This window comes from Pelecanus crispus, chromosome 2 (genome assembly GCF_030463565.1).
Source record: "Pelecanus crispus isolate bPelCri1 chromosome 2, bPelCri1.pri, whole genome shotgun sequence".
NCBI classification, from domain to species: Eukaryota; Metazoa; Chordata; class Aves; order Pelecaniformes; family Pelecanidae; genus Pelecanus; species Pelecanus crispus.
Window position 1 is genome coordinate 24,318,962 of NC_134644.1, and position 24,677 is coordinate 24,343,638.

The 24,677-nt window shown below is 42.4% G+C and overlaps 1 protein-coding gene across 1 annotated transcript in view; it reads left to right on the top strand.

Annotated features, from left to right (window-relative positions):
* The window catches only part of ITGA8 (integrin subunit alpha 8), a 117,562-nt gene extending 113,948 nt beyond the window's left edge, over positions 1 to 3,614 (top strand). The window contains exons 30-31 of the mRNA XM_075705173.1: positions 2,158 to 2,280; positions 3,528 to 3,614. Coding sequence (XP_075561288.1) covers positions 2,158 to 2,280; positions 3,528 to 3,614 — 210 coding nt within the window. The remainder of the gene's footprint in view (positions 1 to 2,157; positions 2,281 to 3,527) is intronic.
* Positions 3,615 to 24,677: the final 21,063 nt, after the last annotated feature.

Sequence of the window (24,677 nt, forward strand, 5' to 3'; positions counted from 1 at the left end):
AAGAGGAAGCTGGGAAAGGAATGGTGTCCCTGTAGTAGCATAGTTGATCACTTGATCACACCAGCAAGACAGCTGTTGGGACCCAGCTGTGGGATTTCATGGGTTTTTTTACTAATTCTGTTTGCCTTGAAATAATTTTTTCTTGCTTAAATTGGCTAACGTATTTATTCTTTGTATATGCTACCTTTTTGAAGTCTTTTAGAGTAATAACTATTTACAGCTGCTCTAGAGAAGTATATTAGCTGAATGTGTTTGTTAGATCAACGATGGTATGTATGGCCAGCTCTGCAAGCACTTCATCTTCAGGGTACAGGTCAATGTTAAAGTGCTAACCCCAGAAGGGCTGGGCAGTGTCTCAAAATTTTCTGTGTAACCATCAGTGTAAGCTTTGGTAGAAGGCAAGTGGTATCCCACATAGAAAGTTTGTCCCTAATTTCAACTATGTCTCATAACAGTGAGGGTTACTATAAAAAATATATGCATCGGTAGACCTCACCAGACTGCCATCTTTCACAGCACTGTGTCAGAGTAGGGGGCAGTTGGCTGCACAGATGAAGTAAGTGGAAAGGACTATTCCAAAGTGTCTTCCAATTAAGCATGACAATAGCTGGGAGGCAGATCTGCTGGTGCTTGCAGAATGAAAAGTTTAGGAAAGTATGCTAATCATGAGGAGTGAGAGAGGGAAGGGCTAGATGTTGCAGAAAGGCTGAAATTTGCCATCTTCAAGGAGAAAAGTGAGACACAGAAATGGAATTAATTTTGAACTGCACTACAGAGGTGTGTCCAGTCTTCAAACTTAGGATGCTGTTCCATGAATGAACAAATTAGCATTGTGCTCAATTTCAAGTGCATTAACCAGTTAGTAGCAAAAAAACAAGTTGAAAGAGAAATTGCACTGAGTGCAGATCAGGGACTGGGCAATAGCCAAGAAACTTATTAAGAAGAGTAGAATGCCTAGCTGTACCTCAAGCACGGAAGAGGAAGATCATTTGAGAGTTTGTGTAATCAGTTTGCTTTGCAAACCGATTTCATCTTGTCATGAAGAAAATAACTTCCATCTGTCACATACTTATCCTGTTTAAGGGAGACTAGGATTAAATGAGAGAGGTCCAACAGAAAACCCCAGCGAGAAATAACTTTGTAGGCTAACAATAAAGAGGAAAGTTTGACAAAATAAACTAAAAATGAAGGGACATAATTGTGGCTGAGGAGCTAAGGAAAGCTCAAACTCATTCCTTCCCACTTGGGAGCAGCAGGGAGAGAGCAAATATTCAATGAGATTGATGAGGAGCCTTCCAAGTGGAGTCTGAGAGTGTAGAATAAATTTGGTACAAGGTATGGAAGGGAGAGTGAGGAGAAGGTTACTTATGTGGATGGCCCCAGAAGGAGAAATACAGAAGGGTTATTATTACTCTTTGTCAAGATGAAGGTCTAAAGAGAGAAGTTTGCCAAGTCAATTAAAACCTTTGATAACTCATGTTATACACATCTGCTGCTTTGTAGAGCCTCAGACAATGAGATATTCATGCTTATTTCCCATTTAGGTAATAGTCCGTATACTTGGCTTCTTTTAAGCAGCGTAACATCGTATCGTGCGTTAAGCTTTATCACAAGGACAATGCGCTCTGCTTGAGTTTCATTTTTGGACTGCTTAGATGAAATGCAAGTCATAGAAAAAAACCATATACTGGTGTGTCAGCAGAAATTAAAATAAGAATAATGTAGCTGGTATATATTGTGGTTTGATTTAAGAGTTTGGGCTGAAGTCAACCATTGTTTCAGAGTAATTCAGCGTAAGTCAGTTATACTGGCCTAGGCTGTACCAGCATACACGCGAGTAGAACTTTGCTTCTTGAACTCTCCTTGAAACATCTGCACAGAAGGGTATTTTTTGCTACTCTGTATTAAGTGAAAATGATTTGTATGTCTGATACGACAAGACTTTTCTATATGTGTGAATCCCACTTCTAATAATTATCATAAACAAGTGGAAAGGAACTTTCAGTAAATGAAGCCAACATGGGAGAATTCCAAGCAATGTGTATTTCTAATCTGCAAAATGATACTGAAGTGAATGCTTATAACCTCGGTATTCTACTGTCAGATTTGCTTTATTTGTTTAATTTTTGTTCATTTAATGTATTCTCTTCATTTCAGATCAGAACATCTGTCATTTGGTCCACTCCAAATGTCTCCTTTGTAATCCCTTTATGGGTTATAATACTAGCAATACTTCTTGGACTACTGGTACTAGCTATGTTGACCCTAGCTTTATGGAAGGTATGTTGCATTATTACTGTTACTGCTGCCTTAAAACAAAAGCCTGAAAGGTACTGGAAGATACGAACAGATACAAAACAGAGGCTGGAATTTTGTGTTCTTTAACAGTTTGGAGCAAAAGCAACAATACACATGTGTCTTTTTTGTTTTGGCATTTCTGACATGCTAGTGTCACTGACCTTTATGCAGGGAACTTGTTTTCAAAGTCCTCCTTTAATAATAAAGTCTGGTTATAAATGGGCGTACAGAGTTTGGCTCTGTTTCCCAAGACCTATGATCCTCTTTTTCAGGATGTTTAGGTTCAAAAAGAAGTGACTCTAACTTTGTTTTCTCTGAATACTTCAGGAATTTCCAGTTTTTGTCAGCATGCAACAACACTCCCAGCTTGAGAATTAATTTTTAGATTTTCTTTTATATTAGTATGTCATATCTTCTGTTTTTAAAGTTTTCTGTTTCTGTGCTGGTCGTTACATTCCCTTCACAAGTTACTGGAAACTGCTGTATTACAGGGAGCCAATGTAGCTTTCAGCCATCCCCTCAGTTCCCATTTAAAAAAAAAACCAAAATAATTTCTTAAGTTAGGATATGGCTCATCTGCCTTTAGCTGCCTAAAGGTTATGGATTATGGGTTAGGTGTCCAGCCTATGCTAACTTTCCAGATTCACCTAGTCAGTTAACCACAACAGCAAAAAGCTATGTCTAAAACATGGGAGGATGAGAGGAATTACCTTCTGGTGGTACTCTCCTTTGACCTCTTGTGAAGCCTACATAACTGTCATAACTTTTAGGCAGTTAAAGTTAGGTGAAAAGAATCTCATCTTTAGTAATCTTCATTCTAGGTCAGAACACTGTCCTGTGCACATTTCCCAACACATATTCCACCTCTGTTATTATTACTATCTGTCAATCTAAATATCTTTTCTGAATGAGTGTCTTGCTGAACTGAAATTAGCAATTTTCTCATGAGAGTCAGTCAGTATCAGCATTCAGACCAACTTTACATCTCCTGCAAAGACAGCTTTCATTTGAAATTTTAAAGTTATATTTTGGAACTCAGTGCATTGCACCCAAAACTAATTTTTCATAGGGAACAATTTGAATAGAAACAAAAAAGCTTCACAGTCTGTCAGCCTGCCATAAATTGTATCCAACCGTTCAAGCTGATGGAGTGAAGGATCAACTGCAGCTGAGTCTTCCTGTAATTGTCTTACCATGATGCCTTTGTTTCTGTTGATTGTTTTCTGCAGTGTGGCTTCTTTGACAGAGCTAGACCTCCTCAAGATGACATGGCTGACAGGGAACAACTGACAAATAACAAGACTACTGATGCATAGAGGAAGAGACTGACAGCCCAAGTCAGAATCCTGCCTGAGGTTAGAAACATGATGAGGATTAAATGAAGGATTCCTTCCACCAGTCTTCCTTTGTACCTGCAAATGACATGGTGTCGTAATCTGATCTATGCAACGTTCTGAGGACATGCCACGTGATGGCCATCCTTGCCAAAGAAAGCAGCTTTATCACTGCCTTACAGACATACTCACCACTGAACAGAATGTTTATCCCATATTCCAGTCAGTCTACATTTCAGCAGATGCTTTTGAGCATGTGTGGTGTACCAAGATGCTTCCAGAGTAAGCCCAAATCTCCCAAGGAGAGAATGCCTGCATTGCTGTACTGTCTAGAAGATGGACCAGGACAAAACTTCTGAACACTGCTGTATCATACAGAATACCTTTGACACCTCCCTAAGAATAAGAACTTTCATGAAATTATGGCTCAGGGAGACAAGCAATATATCAGTACTGTGAAAGTACTTCTGAAAAACAAAGGTAGTCTATAAAGAACTTTATAGATGGGGCACAATTATTTATTTTTCCACCTTTTCAGGACAAGTATCTGATATAATCATCAACTTAGATTTTGAGAGAAGAAAGTAAAAAAATAGAAATCATGTACTTGCATGTAAATAGAAAAGTAAACCCATTGTACACACAGAACACATCTTTCTTGGCTACAAGGTGTTTTGCAAAGCAGAAGATTTATGCAACATTCTACAAGATAAGACATATGATAAACAAGTACATGTTGTATCTCTTTCAACTCAGAGTTGGCAGTGTCACACCCAGATAACTAAATCGATGCACAGTACAGAGCAGGGGATGAGTTACCCTCTCATTGCATTGCTGATGGCTGACACCTGTACAGCTGACACAGGATACGGACATTTGTGAAACACTTAAATTATCACAGCCACACTGGTGATATTGAGAAGGCTTGGGGGTTTTGGGCTAGGATAAATTTTCTTTTCCATTGCCCTGTTACTTTGTTGAAATGGCCTCTGAAAATGGAATGGCTAATGCTATTGTATCTTCTGTTTAATCTGTGTCGTAGACCCTAACACTTTGTTCACCTAAAGAAATCTTTGCTTTTTTTGTTTCTTTTTTATTATTTTACAGACTACAAGCTGGCAATTTTAAAGTGTTGATTTCAGCAAAGTTTAGGGCTGAATATAATTATTTCTTAAGCAAAGTCTTGCAGGGAAGGTGGGCAGGATTTGTATTTATGCAGAAAAATAGGATGCCAGCCAGCCAAACATGAACAGAAAGAAGGAAAGATATTGTGAGGTAAAAAGTAAAAATATACATTTAGGATTTAATTTTTTTCTGGATTGAGGATTCTGAGAAAGGAGGCTTCATTCTTTCTCCTCTACCAGCAAATGCCCCCTCAGCAGGGGCTCTAAGCTCTGATCTGTGCAAATTTGTGGCTGAAAGCTTGAGTCTTCCAGTGCTGCCTGTGAGTGTGAAATTAGCTATGTTGTGTAAACTTCAGGAGGAATTGTTCATTTTCTGAAACATACACCACACTTCCCTTCCCCTGAGCTCCTTTTCTTTCCAGTCCATCTCAGCTTCTTAATTGGCAAATGGCCTCATCCATTCTGACACTGCTTGGCTTCTTTTAGGTAACTGCCCTTCTGCTTCCTAAGACTTCAGGACAGGACTAGCCATGAGACATTGTCACTTCCGTCAGTCTGACAGGAGATTTTACAGTTTTACCATTTCTTGCACGCAGGCTGACCTATGAGATCCAAGCAGGAGCTAGGAAACCTGAGCAGGTTGTGTTCCATCTTCATATCTAAGGCAGATTTGCAAGAAGACCTTTATGGAATCTTTAGCTTATCAGATGCAGTGTGCTCATGAGACTTGATGAGAGGAGGAGACACATGCCTCAGAAAATTGAAGTGAAGCACCTCCATTTTCTGAGGATGGGGAGGCCTGACCACTTCCCTGTCCCCCAGAAAACTGTTGACAGATGCCTTCCCCAAATGGGTTTGAGCTGAGCCCTTGTAGATTGGAGAGATCAGCTGATAAGTACCACCACCAAGCAAGCCTGTCCCATATTTGCACACCTCTGTATCCCATACATTCCAGGCAAAACCATCCTCCCATGAAAGAGACAGTGAGCTTCTAGCTTTTGTAAATACTGAATTGTTGTGTGTAGCAGCTTGTGAAATAAGATCAGCTAGCTCATTACAGTTACATCATCTGCACAAGTCTTACGCTGATGAAATAGCACCATAAGGAGATACAGAACATAGGACTTTTGTATGTGCAATACTTTATATTACTTATATACCTGAAGCATGTTTACACTGGCATTTCTGGTTGTTTTTTAAACTTTTGAATATACTGATTAATGATTACAATAAAGAAAAAAAATAGGAAAAAAACCCAAAACCAAACACAGCTCTGTTTAGTATTTGTTGCAATGTGTTTTCAGTCCTGCATTGCTCTGAAGATGGGACTAGGTGACCTAATAAGTTTTTTGCAGTTCTAACATCTATGGTTCACTTTTGAGCAATTACTCTCCATTTTAATGATGGGCAAAACATGTTCAGATACTAAATTTAAACCAAAAAGAACCTCAGTGACTGCTGGGCCTGGCTGGAATCCACTGGCTGCAGCTGTGTAATGTCACTGGAAACCAAATTAGAGGCGCATGATCTGACAAACAGTTACTTTGAGCAAAACTTTGTTTTATATTTCTACATCTTTGTAGATTAAACTTCCCCCATGGAAATGTCTGGAGCCGTGTGCTGTCAAGGACTTTAGTCTTGGGTCCCAACATTTGTGGATAGCTTTGGCTGCAAATTGCAAACAGCTTGGCAAAGGAGATTTCTGGGTTTCAGTGCTTGCCAAGTGTGTTTATCCCCTGGGGAGATTGTATCCTGCATGAGGACACTAGCAGGCAGTTGACATAATCTTTCCCCCCAGTATATTAGTAATGTGCTGCATGATAACCTCTGCCACATCCCTACATGACTGAACTTTTGTTTCAGTGATGTCAGCCTTGTAATGAGTTACTAAATGCAGCTTTCCAAAAAAAGTAACTCAGCCTTACACTTCCAAATGTATGCAGTGAGCTGCTAATTGCTGAGAATACAGGAGTAGTCTAGAGAGCAGAAAAAACAGGAGGTTACTTTATAAATTAAAGCCTTTTAAAACTGTTTATTGCTATGACCACCACAGCGGTCTAGTAAGAGACATTAATCTTTTATTTCACATGCTTCTTGCCGAGTTTAAGAAAGGCTGTCCAGTTATTTCATCCATGCAGCAGACTTTTATTTAAGAGTATCAAGTGTCAAGCGACATTTTCTGTTTTATGAAAAACTCAGAATTTACATAACAGGGACCAGTACATTTGAATATGTTGTCATGTATGGATTTAATATTTAAAGGTATTTAGCAAATACAATTTTCATTTAACCACCAGGTTGTTAACAAGAATTTTTCCTTGTCACCATTCTGTAACTCATTTACAATATTTTCTGTCTTCCCCAACTTTTTTGCCCTGACCGCTTTTACAGGTTTCCCACATTAGACATCTCTTGAAAATGGCACTGATTTCTATTACCTGTGATTTTTTCATCCGTTAGCAAGAAGGATCTTCTGGTAGGCATGGCATACATTAACTAAAAAGCCTTTTGGGAACCGACAAAACACCTAGAGATATGCAGGGGAAAGAAAGTCCCAACTGGCCATGGCCTATGGATTCCACTACATTGTAGCAAACTTTTTTTTAATGAAATACCATCTGACACACTGCCTTTAGGAATTGTTTATGAGTGAATGTTTTATTTATGATTGTTGGCGAAGATCCATATTAAAATGTAGTGTAATGGTAGTGCCTCTTGACAATAAAAAGTCTTGAATTTAGCTTATGCAGGCGCCATGATGTGACACAGCAGGAATGCTTTTAATATTGAAGGACTGCTCTTGTTTTGCCTGTATGTTGTATTTGAGGGGCGCTTAACTATTCAAGATGCTACCCTGCTGTACACAGTGATTTTTAGAAAAGAAGAATGGAAGTAATTGTTCAACTCACTTTTCAGATGGTTTCATTTGTTTTCATCATGTTGCTCTACTTAACTGATGTACCACGTTTCATTTGGTTGTGTACTGTTCTTTGTTTCAGTAACGGTTTGTAAAGTGGACTTCAGCAACTCTTTCCAAAACTGGACTGCGTCAGGCAGTATTGCTTTTCCAGAAGAAAGCTCAGGATAACAGCAGCAGAGCCGAATTCAGGATGCTGTGTGAAATGGTCAGTGCATTGCTGAGGCTAGCTTACTTTTCAAGAGTTTACCCAAATTCATATTCAGAGTCACATTAACAAAACATCAACTTTAGATTCCTCATTTCTTTTGTCAAGGAGGGCCAGGGTGTGCCCTCTTTTATCGTCACTGTAAAGACCAAATACCAAGCAATCCTCACAGTGAAGCTGGGGAAGGGAGGGCCCATTTTACACCTGCGCAAGACAAATAAAAGGCAACCAAATCAAGTGTATGGCAAAAGCACAAACATCTGTCTTCTGATGCTCTCCTGGTCATGAAGGTTAACATTTTCCCAGCAAAAGCAATCTGCCCATTTATCACATTAGACCAGCAGCACCAGAAAATAATCTCTGAAGTTGCAAAAAGTTTCCATGAATCTCAAATCCTTTGTAGAAATTTTACATTTTGAAGTATATATGATAGCTCTTGGCTCTTCAAGTAGCCTTACTGGTTTTTCTGTTGGTTTTCAATATTTTAATAGCATTTAGGAAAAGTTAGGTCAGCATAGTAAAAGCTGAAAAAGAAAATACATTTAAACTAACAATGAAGTCTCACAGGAGACTCAGGCTTAGATCTGGACTTACCTTTTCCATTTTAGGCAGAGAAGAGGCATCAGGAGGTATCTTGGGTGTCTGCTGAGACTTCCAAGGGTGTTATGGCTTTGTTGTAACAAACACTCCCATGCCATCTAACATGAAAACCAGAAGATTTTATTTTTAAAAATCCAGCAGTCTATCATCTCCTGCTATATGCCCTGTATATGCAAACAGGCAGAGCATCGCTAAACGGCACCATTAAACTAGGCAGTAGGATGAGACATTCACAATTTGACTCAGTACACCAGAAAGAACCATTCCTGTGGAGAAGGACAAAGACTGAATTTTCTGAGTGCGTAAAATTAGGACAGATTTGTTTTTCTAGAGGAGAACATGACACCACGGAAGCCCTGCCCCTCAAGCATAACAGGTACAAGCATAAACACAAGGTGGCTGGGCTTAATATTAAGCAGTTAAGGAGGCTGCAGGATACTACGTTGTCTATAAATGATTTAGAGGGAAGGGCTAGGAGGCTCTAGAGGAGAAATCAAACCTCTGAACACATAGATGTTACCACAGAGTAGATCAGGACCAACAAGAAGGTTGATTAGTAAGATGGATGGATTGGAAATAAGGCTCAGCCACAGCAGATGAGAAGTTGTGACCCCAGACGATAACGAGACTAATGATCTACTACAGTGATTTTTTTTTTTCACAATGACCAACTGAGTCATTGCTCATGCAAAGTTTGAGGAAGACCATTTCCCTAGTAATTAGATAATGAAAGGAAAAAAATATCTCTGCAGCTGTGACAGGACTATTGAGTTATCTGTGAATCCCTCTCATTCTTAAATGAAGGGCTATATTCACTTCATTGACTTTGAGAGAAGGAAGGAGGTGGCAAAGACATGAGACTTGAATTTGTTCCAGCGTCTGCTAAAAGCTTCTGGCTTCACTGCTGTTCCAAAGTGACTGTTTCAGTATTTGCTGAGGCTGTACGACATCTTTCACTGGAGTAGTACAGACTGTGCTATCCAAAAGTAACAGAAAGACATTTTTTTCAAACCAGTGAAAACTATATCGTTTGTGGAAACTTTCTGTCTATGCCTGGCTTATCCAGGATACCCAAGGAGTAAATTGGGGTTTAAGTGGGGTTTGGGTTTTTTTGTTTGTTTATTAAGTACATGCATTAAGAAGCTTCTCTATATATGTAGATAGCTTCAGTCCTTATATACAGTTTTAAGTAGTTGAACTGAAGTAATTTTTTGCTAACAGATGAAGGAGGCACAACTAAATCAGCAATGGAATTAAAAAGTTAATTGATGTAGTGAAGATGACAGTGATCCTATTTAAGTTTGGCTGTAATTAATGTTTTGCTTGATATTTTTAAAGTTTACTATTTCTTTAATTCTACATTTAGTATATTATCATATTAATGAAGCACTTAAACGTTAGTAACAGGGATATTGGTGTTTAATGTAACAAGATACTCGCTAACAGATAGATGAGGCAGGAACGCAGAGCGAGGGGGAAGGCCCATGTTCTTCCCTCGGCTGGGCTGCTCCAACCACGGCTGTGGCCGGCGGTGAATGCGCCGCACTTCGCAACAAATGGTTACTCTCACAAGAGGGGAAAATCCTGACACCCTAACAGTTCTTGGTCCTTCGGACATATTCTCTTTGCCTCAAAGATTTCTGGAGCATCTTGCTCTGCTCTGTTGCGTGCTGCTTTTTTAACATTATCTGCTCCATTGGCTCCTCCGCACTCAACTGGTTTGGATCGCAGAGAATCAATGCCATCTCCTTTCCATCTGCTTCTTATTTAAAAAGCTGAGGATATCTACTGTCTCATGAACCATGTCTGCAACTTTTCAGTAATTCCCATATGATTGATGAGAATATATTCTGCTTAATTTTGGGGGGAAGGAGTGTTTAGTCTCCACCCCACTTTTCTAATGCCCATATATACACAAAAAGTCAGTCCTGTGGTATCTATTACACATTATTTCACTAAGCACCAGCCAAGTCTTTGTTCTGTAATTTAGCAGAACAAAGTAAGCCTGAACTTGACCCTCCAGCCATTTTAAGCAAACAACATCTCTGTGAAGCCATTAGGTTTCCAATACATTGACTCACTCCAATGGCTTTAAGGGCAAATCTTGCAAAACATGTTGTGGACTCTTCAGTGTCATCGCTGCAGTTGGTATGCTCTGTCAAGCATATACTGATCTTATGTAGATCATGTTTAGCTGGTTTTATTATCTCAGAAATGCTTTTTCTGGAGAGTGGGAATGAAGTGCAGGAAAAAAATGTGAGTTGTCTTTTTTAAGCATGCTCAGAAAGAGCTGGTGAGCTTTTAACTACCACCCCCTCAATTAGCCCCTCAAAGGGACTAATCAGCCCCTCAAAGGGACTAACCTAAGCAGGTCTGCAGGAGAAGGGGAGGTGGCAGCGAGGGGTGCGAGCACCACCAAAGAGGAGCGGTGCCCGGAAAGATGCAGATTGGCTCCAGTGCACAGCATTGCCCCAGACTTGGCATGGAGATGGGCTTCCTTGGCTGCTGGAGGACTGAGGGTCTCTGTGCTTGGCCTCCCTGTTCCCTCCCTGCAATCTGTTCCCCTGTCTTGGTCCGTGAGCCCTGGCTCCTTCCTGCAGGTGGGTGGCCTTCCCTGTCACCCGCAGCTCCTCCCTGTGCTTCCAGCCGTAAATCCCTCCAGCCTCCCCACACTGCAGCAGCAGCAGCTCCCCAGCTCTCTCCATATGCTCCTGATTTCACCAGTTGTTTCCTGGCCCTGTGACATGATGGGGTCCCGGATGGGCACCACAGGTCTCCCAAAGGCTGGTCTCACCCCATGGCTACGCCCCATCTCCTCCCCAGCAAGGCTTGGGCAGAGCCCAGTCCTGTCAGAGAGGGTGCAGCAACCCTGTAATTCTCACAGGGCTGCTGAGTGGTTACGTGAGGAGCAGCTTGCAATGGCCATGTTGTCACAGATACCCGAGCGCGCATCAGGGATGGCATCCCCCAAATCACTCATATCCTGCTGTTTCACACACACATATGCCTTCTCGATGACAAACCATCTCCCTGGTCTTCTCTTGTTGCTCCAAGTAATGTCTCTTGCCCTGTTTTTCTTTTCTGGGCTCATCTGCCATGTGTTAGAACAACATGGCAGCCCATTTCTTGGAGACTGCCCCTCAGAACAACCTCTCCCAGCAACCTTTCCCTAGCTGAGTTCTGCCTGTGCCTCTTGGCTGCTAAGGCACCCCCAGTCTCCAAAGCTGCCCATCTACCCTGGAGCTTTATTAACAGCTTCCCTTTATTAACAGCTTCCTTACAACCACCCCAGGCCCTACAGCTTCCTCTGGGGCAGCTGCTGTTGCCAGTGTACATCGGTGACATGGCAGGGAAAAGATGGCCTTGTGCTTCGGTGCAGGGCTGAACTTGAGCAAACACTGTCTGTTTGTTGGCTTGGCCACAAACGTCATGTGATTTTGGGCAAAGCATCCCTCACATCCTCATCTGCAGTGGGGCCACTGAAGAACACTGTCAGATACATCTTGCAGATAATAAACTCTTCAGGTGGAAAACAGATCTGTCCTATTTCTCTAAAGCTGAAGCAAACTTACAATGCTGTATCAATGCTGAATAACATCAGCCTCCTGGGAGCAGTTACTGCAAGTTCAAGTGCCTGTATTGGAGAAGAATGTGACTGCACCCTTTCTTTCCCCTCAGACCCGTGGAACCATATAGGGTTATTTTTTAGCTGCTTATTCCTGCCTTATTAGGGGCATCGGTTACAACTGGTGAAATAAAGTAAAACCAAACTGATGAGGAAAGTAGTTGTGGGTACTGTGATTTAAGCTATTTATTGATCTCAGGCCTGCTGAAAAAGTCTGCTTATTCCATTATCATCAATCCAGTCATATAAAGCTACTGAAATGTCATACAAATAATAGTTTTCCAAGCTGTTGTGTGGAACAATTCAGGTGGGAAGAACTATTACTATTAAATACTTCTCTTTTCAGCTTTGGATCTATGGATACCAAAGGGATCAGGCTTGCTTTTCTTTTGAACATAGAATTATCTAGGAATTACATGTAATTTCTAGAGCTTCTCAACAAATTATTCTGGAGCTTTTCAGCAACAAGTTAGAAAAGTAGAGCTTTGCCTTTGCTCTGTTGCACATGAGAGTATTGCCTTTTTTGTCCCTGTAACTGAAGGGATGCACAGCCCAGAATGGGAGTACAGATACACAAACAACCATGAATGAGATCATTGAAGAGGATTTAGAGGAAGGAAAACGGGAGACCTTGAGCAACATCCAGGCTGGGGTGTTGACTCAAATAAGTAGTGGTTGAAGGTGAAGTGACGGGGGCATTGAATCCCTGGCTGCCCTCTGAGGGATCAGACCTGCCTGAAGCTGAGCAGTGAGAAATATTTTAACACTTGAAAATCTTGGCCCAGGCTTTTCTTAAACCTAGCAGGATCACTTCCTATTGGCATCCAAAGCCGCTGTGAAACCACCATGAGTAGAAGAGGGTGGCAGTGGAGCCTGCGTGTTAATGTTGTATTTCCTTGTTTTGGCTGGCTTGTGTCACAGACGTAAAGATGACGTCTAATGCATCTGTGAAAACTGTCTTTTCTTCTCAGCATACTGACAATGATGTCTACAGCTTAAAAAGACTGATAGGAGAATCAATCTCTTAATTTGCTCTCCAAGTCCTGAATTTTTGCTACCATAGATAGCAGGTACCAACAAGCAAACAACTCAAATGTTGGTGCTCAAAGTGGAAATGAAGCATTTTTCTGAACTATCTGCTCTCTCAACTGTTGCATTTAACCATTAAGTGCTTCCACCAGGGGCTGCTGAGGGAGTGCAGAATTTGGGTGTTGGCATGCCTGTACTATGTGCTAAGCACAGAGCAAATTTGTGGCACAGAAAGCCTCCACTTCAAGTATAAAATATGGAGCAGCAGATGGATATAATAAAACAGGAAGCATACGGAAACAATGACACAATTATGAACAGCATAATAAGCAACGGTCACAGCACACCAGAGCCATAAGCAGACTTCCTATTCTGGATGCCTAAATTGGGCATCTTAATACCTAAATAGCAGTCATCTGGCCCATCAAGGCAATCCAGAGCATCTCTCCTAGTTACTCCAATGCCTTATACAGCCAGCGGAAGGGACAGCTGTGGGTTTGCTCTCCAGCAACTCCCTTGAGCCCATCCAGCAACGCTCGAATCTGGTGCCAAGGAGGAAACAGCAGGCGCCAACTTGGGCTTTTTCCCCTGCCTCGCTGAGGGCCGAGGACCTGGGTGCCACTGGAATGTGCCGTCCCAAGGCCGTGTCTTCAGAAGAGCACCGGTGTGAGCGGCGAGCGGCCGGAGGCCGTGCCCAGTAGCTCGTCTCAGCCCTGCGCTGCCTGCTCTGCTCTCGCCTGCGCTGCGGGTCGCCGCAGCCCACCGTGCAGCAGGACCATAGCGCTGCAGGGAGAGGGAGTGGGGGGGTCTGGCTGCAGTCCACCGATCAGACTGATCTTCTAGAACTGGCAAGTTATGGTCTGTGCTCACAGGAATGAGCATTTTGCATCTTTTGTATTACAAAATGCACGAGCAGGCCCAAAGCATGGGCTTGTCCCCACCCCAGAAGCGCCAGAAGGACGCTCACTCTCCTGTGGGTCCCAGCATCCTTTTCTGCACCGATGGCGCTGATGCCGTGGGAGGGATGAAGCGCGTGTCTCTTCCCAGACATGTCCATCACCCAGCTATGCTCTTCTCCTGAGAAATAAATGGTTATTCAGATCCTGACAGGTTGAATGAAGTCTAGAATCCACTTTCTCTGCTTTGTAGTTGAGTGCAGTAGCCAAGAAGCTGTAATACATGCAGTGCCCCTTTCTTCTTTGGTCTTTTCTTGACCCTGTCAGTGTTCAGCACAGTCTGAGCAGGCTCAGTGGCTTGGGGCTTCCCACAGACTTGAAGTTACTCTGCATCAGTTGCAAAATTCTGGCAATCAAGTGCTCAGGCTGTGTGCAGTAAAGCGTGAGCATCTCGAGAAAGCTGCAGTAGAAGCAGCACTGTTAAGGTTGGATACCTCCACGGGCTGGCAGCCCCAACTAGTATGTGGTACAAATTGCTCTGTTGAACTAAGGCTCTTAAATTTCTCTTAAATCAGCCTTAGGTTGCTAACAGTCTGTCTAAATGTGGTCCCTTGCCAATAACAAATGAACTTGAAGAAGCCTGGAATTCCAACTATTTTGTTTGAGATTCCCAGTGAATGTCTTGGAAAGTTTACAGCCTTGCCATGTTCTGCTAATCATTTAAGTATTTAACCTGTCAGATGCTCAGAAGCTCGCTATTTTCATGTTTCTTGCCTGAACATACTGGCCAAATTTTTTCCAATTTGATTCCTCAAAACAAGCACCTGTATTTGTATGTAGGCACCTAAATCAATACCTTGCTCTGCCACACTCTGAAAACCCACATCTCTGAAAGTCAGCCACTCCAGATACCTACATATGGTTTTAGGGCCCTAACTTTTGGCAGCCAAATTAATGTTTGTGATACTTTCACATGTTTTTAATAAGAATCTAAACATAAACCAGATGAAAGAGAAGGGGGGGGGGGGGGAGAAATAGAAACAATACTCTGTAGGATATCTATGTGTTGACATAAAATATGGAATAATCCCTGCCTATTGCATCTGTGTATGCAGATTTTTCTTTCAAATGGGAATTATTGAATCAGTAGTTCAGACTGTCCTTGGAAGAGAACTACTGTACCTCACACCTACCAAAATGGCAGGCTCCACACTGAGATGGTTTGCAGTGGCAATTCAAGTGCCCACCACACCTCAGCAGAAGGTCTTCTCTTGCTCCCATGTCCTTACTTCTATTCCTGGGCCTTCTCAAAAATGAAGTTTGGTGTCATTGATGAGTAAAGGTTTTCAAGTTTTCTGTTCTTATGCTATTGTCTTAGTGGTAACTATTCCTGGACAAGAGAATTAAACTTAGTGTGTCCACATCTTCTAAAGCTTCCTTTTGGGGCTCATTTTACCAAAAGGGTAAAGGAGCAGCAGCCCAGGGGCAGAGGTGAGCTGCAGACATCAGACCCATTCTGTGAACTGACAGCCCCAGGAGGGCTTCTGGGTGAAGAAAAAGTCAGTGGTACGATGCTGCATTTGTTGACATCTATCTAGGTGATGCCCAATGTTGATGGCAGCAGAAACGACCTCGTTCGGCTGTTTCATTTCAGTGTGGTTTGTTTTTAAATTTACAAGTATGATAGGCTTGTCGACTTACCTGCAACCTCAGGAAAAGCTAGATATCTGCCTGAAGGTCCCTTGACAAGCTGTGCTTTACCCCTGTGTTCGGAGAAAATAAACCCAAGGTTTTTCTTTCATTACAGAGCACAACAGTACATCAGCATGTCATAAAATGGAGTGGTAAAACACTATCTGAATATTTTGAGACTGTTGCTGTAGTTTCTCCATACAGTACACTAAAGTCTAAAAAAAAAAAACCCCAAACCAAAAAGATTACACTTCCTTCTTGCAACTCCTCTCTCTGCTCGCTTGGTTCTCTGGGGAAGAGCACAGCTGTGAGAGTGCCTGGGCAGAGGGTGGTGATTTCAGTTAAAAGACAGCGTACCTCAATCAGCACTTCAGCTTTTACCACGATGCTGTTACTCACCACAAGGCCAAAATAGGACACCCAGTTGTGGTCCGGTCACCGTTGCCCTTAGCCGCAGTGTCAGATAGGGCTCCCAGGCTGGGGAACTAAAGGTGTTTTACTGTTTTGTTGGGCCCAGGCAGAGGTTTAGCTGCAGTGACCCTCCAGCAAGGGGAAGTGGGAAGCCTTGTTCTTTTGCACACAGACTAGAAAAGCATGTGCCTTTGCCCAAAACTTAAATTGAAATCCAAAATTATCACTATACTCCTACCAGAAGAACACTTAAGAAGTGTGAGAATTGAGTGCTTTCACCGTGTACCTTCTCCCTGATCCAGAGACCATCTACAGAGAAGCACGAGAGCTGTGGAGCTGCCACAGCCTTGCATGTACATGTTTCCTGTGACCTCGCAGGCAGGATGTGTGCAACACCTTCAGGCTTTGATCTGGCCCAGAGTTTGCAGCAGGAGCTAGAGAGGCCACAGAGCTCCTTGCTGAAGCCATAAATTGAGGCAAAGATTTCCTTTCCTGTATATGCACCAGCACACGCATACTCCTCTCCCATGCAATGTTAGGCAAGAAGATGAATTTCACCTAGACAGGGGCATCTGATGGGGTTTAGCACCTCCATGGCTTTGTGGGTGTGACTCAGCTCACTGGCTGTAGTCGGATGTTGTATAAAGCCTTCTTCATTCTTTACATTCAGTACTTCTCAGTTTGGTTTACACCCACCAAAAACCTTTTCCATGTTTTTCTTCCTTACAAGGAAAATAAACTTGTAAAGAGGGAGAAGTGAAGGGTTACATCTGGAGAGAATTATGGCTGTGGCTCAAAGGAACAACTGGAATGTCTGTAATGCGGAAGTTTCTTCCGCGCAGCCATTTTTCTCCCCTTCTTGGGAAGTACAGATACATGCTGCTGCTGTTCACAGAGCACAGCCCCAGCGCAAGTTCCAGTGAGTGATTGCAACAGCATTTCTGCTGGAAGCATGGGTGGTGATTTATGGCAGTGCTACCCACTCAGCCTCACGCACATCATCAGAAGCATCTCAGCATCAGAAACTTTACCTGTCTTGAAGCTAATTATAAGAAACCACGAATATTATAACTGGCTAATTCTGATACTTTTTGGTGTGTATTTCTGACAAGCTGAGTGCTTGCAGACCCCACTGAAGTCAGCTGGCATCAGGGGTGTTTGGCAGAGAAAAAGACCCTTTGCATAGATGGTGACTTGGAGATCAGCAGTACTGAGTCTGCCACAGCCTCGCAGCTTCATTCACCTGTTACAGATGATATTACGTTGGAGGGTGACATCTTCTACCTTCAGGCTCAACTCTGAATTCTGAGGAGCATATGGGATGAAGAGACAGAAAAGGAAAACACTTTTCTTTGGTATAAATTAGTGATGTGAAGGCTGTGGAAATACACAAACAGAGGATCCAGCCTGCATCTCTTGCATGTCTAGGATATCTGCCCAAGCACAATTCTCAAGGGTTGTGGGTTTTTTTTGTTTCATGAAGGTGAATGATACGCAGTTCAAAACAACTCGCTTCTCAAGCTGATGTAGTTTGTCATTAAGTTTTTTTTTTAAACAAAAGCTTGATTTCTGATGCTGAAATTCAAGTGTTTATCTGCATCTGGTTTTATTTTTAAATACCTCTTTACAAAGAAGAAACTTGCCCAGATACTTAACTGCTTAAAAACAACTCAGTTTCTGAAAAGAAGGGTCAACGTTTGAAGCCCATAATATTTATTTAAGCAAAAGTCACAAAGTTATTTTAAATTAATGTGGTATCTGTAAAACCATTATCTCTGAATTTTTTACACACAGTTTATAAGTTTGTTACTTTATAAACAAACTAATTTTGGAATAATGAAAGTCAAAGAAGAGAAAAAAAACAATCTATGAGGCAATAACATCTACAGGGAGGGGTTTTTTTTCCATTCATAATGCCTGGAGTATTTGTAATATACAATATCCTGCATACTGTTCTTGTTTGCTTTTCCCACAAGCATGCCAGACTCAGGACAAGGTTCTGCAAAGATATATTGAACTCTACTTGTTTTTTAAAATGTCATTCAGTGGAGAACAGGAACTACCCTTCCCCATTGTCAATGTCTGAGATATTCTAGCTTCTATTTGCAGTCACTTTTTCTTTCCTTTCTAAATTGTCTAACGTAGAGCAAAACTATTCCAAAGTGAAAGTATTGATTAAGAAAAGAATTTGCTATTCACATCACTGTTTAGTGTATTTTTGGAAATAATTGTGAGCAGAACAGCTACCAGTATTCCAAATGAGCAACATCTGCAGTGCATCTAGCAACTGGCTTTTCAAACATTCCCATGTGTGCTTGACTTGTTCCTGCACCATCTCCAGTAACTAGTTGTTACATGTGTCACCAGTGGATGCGGAGGAGGCATTATGTTTAAAAATGGTGAAAAACACTGTGGAAAAGCTAGGACAGAGACATGGAGATCTCCTTGCTCACTCTTGAAACAAATCCCAACATGACAGCTATGGAAGCACTGGCCTGACAGTCCATCATCATGAAACTAAAGACTATACTGTTCCTCAGATTTTGCCATTCTTCATGCTTGAGTGCTTATCTGCATCTCCTGAATATCCAATTATGCAGGAATTAATTACACACTATGTTAAATTCAACTGACAAATTCTGATTAGGTGATTTGCCAGCTATTTAGCTGTACTCACTGTTGAAAGTCTGTGTCTCATTTGCAGTCCAAATTTGTTTAACTTCAGCACACAATTGCTACATCTTACACTTCTCCTTTGGATGGGGAGTTTGTTATCAATATGTTATATCAATATCAATATTTTATATATGTTAATATTATAGTAATGCTTATGTTTCCTATGGGATTGTTGATAAAAATATTAAATAACATGGGACCAAAACTGGATTCCTCCTAGAAATACACCTGCTCAGTGATGACACTCCATTGCCAATGTTCTCATGCTTCCAAATTATATTTTAACATACATTGTCTATTTAGTTAGTAATCCACTCAATGAGGGCCATGCTGATTCTGATTGAAGCTACTTTGCAATCAAAGTATCCTACAGTATCATATGTTTTAGAGTGCTGCAGCTTTTATCAAATAAATTTATAGTCCTATTTTTAAGATATGGATAGACAAGATCAGATTTCCCATCAATGCATCTTAGCTGGCAAAAAATCTGTTAGCACCACTGCACTATTAACACACTAATGAGCTCTTTAGCAGCACGCTTAGAAGCCAGAGCCATTAGCCATGCAGAACACCGGGTTACTCAGGAAACTATAGGACTTACTCCAGATGGAAGTGTTTCATGGCAACCTCCTTTTGAGGGACTAATTTAACCTTAACAGTTAATGCAGGATCCTTTCTTGACCTACTGAGGTGACATCCAGCAAGGAAAGGACAAATCATTAATGTTTTACCCACACTAAGAAAAGGTGTACCACTGCCAGAGATGGTTTTAGTCAGTCCCAATGACAAAGACAACTCTGTTTCCTTCTCTGATAGAAGATAGGCTCCTGTGCTCAAATTGGTCATCTCTGGGCCCTGGGTTTGTAGGTGTCCTTTCTGCTTTAAATAAATGCATTTTGATGGGAAATGCATTGTTCTGAAACCAATGCTGAGCGTGTTCTGAGGAGCATAATTCAGGGAAGTGGTGTGCTGTGCAGACAGAGCAGGAAAAACATGTGAGCATCTGTGCCACAAAAAGCTAATTCTGTATTTGTTGGTCAATTGTAGAAGAGAATTCCTGTTTGGAGGCACCAATTTTAATGGGGATGCTCAGCTATAAAAGACTCAGGAGCACTGCAGCCCAGATTGCATCCCTTTGCCATCACAACGTCAGAGCTGCTACCAAAACCTCCCTTCTTCTCTCCAAACGCAGAGTGATGGGGGGTGGGAAGGAGGAGGGGAGTTGTGTCTTTGTGGATATGTTGGCTGGGCGGGAGAGCAGCAGCTGTGAGCTCTTCAGCTCTTCTCAAAGTCTTCCACAGCTTTCTTAATGAATGAGGAAAGGGAAATTGGAAGCTGGAAGTTGATAAGCATTATAGCTTACCCCATTTCTGGCTTCCTCATGTTAGAAACACACAAAATATAGAGGGAGATACGATGTCTCTGTATGACATGTCTGTTGTAAATGTGTTAAGATTTATAACTATGTGTGCAGATATATTGAAACTTAAAATGGGTGCCATTGTACTTAAACAGTTTGGCCTTTACTCCTAAAATGGAAAGCAGCCATGGAATTATTTGCCATGACAAGAATAAAATAAATCTAGCATGCAGCATAGGTTTGAGGGGAAAAGGAGAAGGACTATATTTAACCATGCACTAAGCATCCTGATTTGGCAGGGCTTCCATTGTTTTTTCTTTGGGAAATGTTTCCTATCAAGATGGCTACCTCGGATCTTTCTTGTATTTTCTGTTCCTTAGGGTTTTTCCTTAAAGAAAATGTTTTCAAATTCCAGATATAATTGCAATTTTTACTCTTTACCTTTTCAGACTCAGAGGTGCCCCAAGTTCTGTGCTCCCCAACACAGACTGCCAGGCAGCTGGAGGAAAAACTGCTTCTTTGTAAATTGAAGCTCTTGTTTCATCCCTTTACTTCCTTGTCCAGTCATCCAGATTAATTCTGGATTGAAAACATAATTTAGAGCATTTATTGGTTTCCCTCAGGCCAGAGGACATTTATTTTTTAAAGGAAAACCTTCATAAATAATGCTTTGCTTAAATAAGTGTGCTGCAGAAGCTGAATTGTTTTGAGCCTTTTTCACCCAGGCGGCCTGCAAATGAACAGCCTCATGGAAAGGGCCTCATCACTGGGGCATGAAGCCAGAGCTGCAGTTGAGATGTTTTACTCAGGTAACGTTGGTGGGATGGTTTTCTCAGGTGTGACCCACAAACACAGCCGCTTGGCTGCCTGCGTTTCCAAGGCAGTCATACTAATCCCTGCTAATCCTACTAATATCCTGATACACACTACTCTGTGTGCTGATATGCCATGGCCATGCGCAGCAGAGGGCACCTCGCCATAAACGAGCTGGCTTCACAGTGCACAGGGGTGCATGGGCCACCCCAGCGCTGAGCCCGCCCTGCCCGGGCAGCTGAAATGCCAGCCCAGCCCAGCGGTGCTCCCTCCTTCCAGAGCTGCTCCTTCCCCTTCGCTCCCACTAATAAACATCACACTGATATAAATGACAAATGTGTTGAGGGGAATGAGATTAGATAAGGAAGAAGAAAGAGGGAGGAGGCAAAAGAGAAATACACTCCTCCTGCTGACATGTCATCACTGGAACATCTGCGTTATGTCTGGGTGTGCTAATGATCTCCTCTCTGAAACCCCACTGCGAGACAATTAGGGCTGATAAATCACAAGGAGTTTTTTTGGTTTTAAGATCCCAGGTGCTATGGTGGAATAAAGGGGGTAAAAAGAAAAGAATGGACACTTTATCTCACCTTAAATCTGCTGAGTGCTGACACAAAAACCATAACTTTAAAAAGATAGTAGAGTGCCATAAAACACAAAAAGGGCAGGTTTTTTCCATTTTTGTCTGGATTTCAACTCATACTCAAGACATTCTTCATGACTCCCTCCTTTTTTTGTCGAAAAAAAAAGGAGCTTCGTCTGCCTAGTCTGAAGAAGTTGTGTATATATGTTCTTGACTGATGAACTCTTTTATGCACACATGAGCTTGTTCATCCAATAAAAAGTAATTTTAAAAAATCAAACCATAAATTACAGGATGATTTCATTGCATAGGTTAGGGGAGAGTCAGAATTGTTTGCTAATGTTTATTCTTTCCCTCTCTAGGACATACTCAATTAAAAGACAGTATGTACTGGGGGCTTTTGCAGTTGTGTTTGTCCACACTGTCTCCCACACCTTCACGCAGAGGTAGGAAACAGAGTACATACAGTTTATAAAGCTAAAGCTGGATAAACTATCTGCAACAGATAGTCTGAATAGCCTGGGCCTCCACCCTTTTCCCAAATTCTCTGATAGCTGATCCTGGCATTTCCAATTAGTTTGCTACTGAGATTTGCCAAGCAAGGGACAGACTGGCGGAGCTGGGTGTCAACTGCACCACTGCCCTGGGGGAGCTGTAGCAGCTCCACACTTTTCAGAGACTCAGGAGGAACAGGCTGAGAAGTTTACAAACACTGAGCAGCAAGTCGATGCACCATGAAGAAGCTTAGGAATGAAATGACTGGTAGATGGACTGTTAGAAAGTACCTTACCACCATCTCTGCAGTTGTGGTCATTCTTGTTCAGCTGGGAAGGAGAACTCAGAAAGCAACTACCTTGCATCTGCCCAAAACCAAGGACTTGGATAAGCACCAGACATGCATTATAACCTGTAAGTCTGTGATTGATGACTAGAGAATTATCTCCAATGCAGTGCTTCTTCCAGCTTGCATGTCCTCAGAGAGAGAAGACTGCTGGTGAGGGCTGGGGATGAGGGGCACCTAACCAGGCTGGCGAGACCCAGCATCACTAGTTCTCAGCTGGGCTCCCATGTACTGTTCAGTACCAGACAGTACTCAGTTACTTCTGCAAGAATCAAATCCAAGATACTGGTATCCAGTGCAAAAATCCTGTCCAACTCATCTAAATACAGACAACAGTGGGGGCACCACTGGAAATATGGGTTTATCATCTTGGGACCCTGTGACCGGGTGGCCATTCCCTTAGCAATTTCCTCCAACACTTCCATGGGTCTGGGTGCAAGGACTGGTATTTTCTCATTCTTTTTCCCCACAGAGCTGGGACATCCAGGACAGCCCAGTTCAAATCTACCTAGACTTATGCAAACCATTTGATACTGTTCCACACGACATCCTTGGCTCTAAAATGGAGACACATGGATTTGACAGATGGACTACTTTGTGGATAAGGAATTGGCTGGATGGTCACACTCAAAGTGTTGCAGTCCACAGTGCAATGTCCGGGTGGAGACCAATGACAAGTGGTGTCCCTCAGGGGTCCATATTGGGACTTACTGGGATCTTTGTCGGCGACGTGGACAGTGGAATTGAGTGCACCCTCAGCAAGTCTGCAGACAACACCAAGCTGAGTGGTGTGGTTGACAGACCTGAGGGATGGGATGCCACCCAGAGGGACCTTGACAGGCTAGAGAGGTGGGCCTGTACAAACCTCATGAAGTTCAACAAGGCCAAATGCAAGGTCCTGCACACGGACTGGGGCAATCCCAAGCACAAATACAGGCTGGGCGGAGAACGGACTGAGAACAGCTCTGAGGAGAAGGACTTGGGGGTGTTAGCTGATGAGAAGCTGAACATGAGCCGGCAATGTGCGCTTGCAGCCCAGAAAGCCAACCGTATCCTGGGCTGCATCAAAAGAAGCACGACCAGCAGGTCGAGGGAGGTGATTCTGCCCCTCTACTCTGCTCTCATGAGACCCCACCTGGAGTATTGTGTTCAGGTCTGGGGCCCCCAACATAATAAGGACATGGACCTGTTGAAGAGAATCCAGAGGAGGGCTATGAAGATGGAGCCCGTCCCCTCTGAGGACAGGCTGAGAGAGTTGGGGTTCTTTAGCCTAGAGAAGAGAAGGCTCTGCGGAGACCTTATAGCAGCATTCCAGTACCCGAAGGGGGCCTACAGCAAAAATGGGGATGGACTCTTTATCAGGGAGTGTACTGATAGGACAAGGGGTAATGGCTTTAAACTGAAAGAGAGTAGATTTAGATCAGATATTAGAAAGAAATTCCTCCCTGTGAGGGTGGTGAGGCACTGGAACAGATTGCCCAGAGAAGTTGTGGATGCCCCATCCCTGGAAGTGTTCAAGGCCAGGTTGGATGGGGCTTTGAGCAACCTGGTCTAGTGGAAGGTGTCCCTGCCCATGGCAGGGGGGTTGGAACTAGGTGATCTTTAAGGTCCCTTCTAACCCAAACCATTCTATGACTCTATGTTTCTATGAAATGGTGTTATGGCCCAGTACAAGGCTACAGCAAACTACTGGAGCGTGACCTACAAATATAAACTGGATGCATGCCAGCATGTCAACAGGGTGACTTCTATGTGAAGTGACTGCAGATCAGCACAGCCAAATATCCTGGTTATTCTCAGCAGAGTACAAAACAGCTGGAAAAACACCAAAATAATTCACAATGCAGATACCACCACACTTGGACTGTAAAAGGCGAAAAGCTGCACCTCTACTCATTGCTGGTATTTTAAAGATATGATTGAACTTCATTATTCTAAAATTACAAAGACATTGCAGAAAAGCAGAATTTTGGAGCTGGACAAGTCTGCAGAAGTTGGCCACTAACACAATATCCTAAATATCCACTGCTGATACCCTGCTGTCTTCATAAAGAGTCAAAGAAGTATGAGACAGAGAAGACCTGCAAGGTCATCTAGTCCATCTCCTTGACAGTGTTTGTTGTTTTGTTCCTCCCTGGTTTCCCATGTCTTAATTTAAACTTGTCCTTATTTCCTTCCTCCTTATCAACCATATGGATCTCCTTTAAAATAACTGCCCTCCTCCTCAGTATCAGATCTGATAATAGACTCTGCATTTCACATCTTTCTCT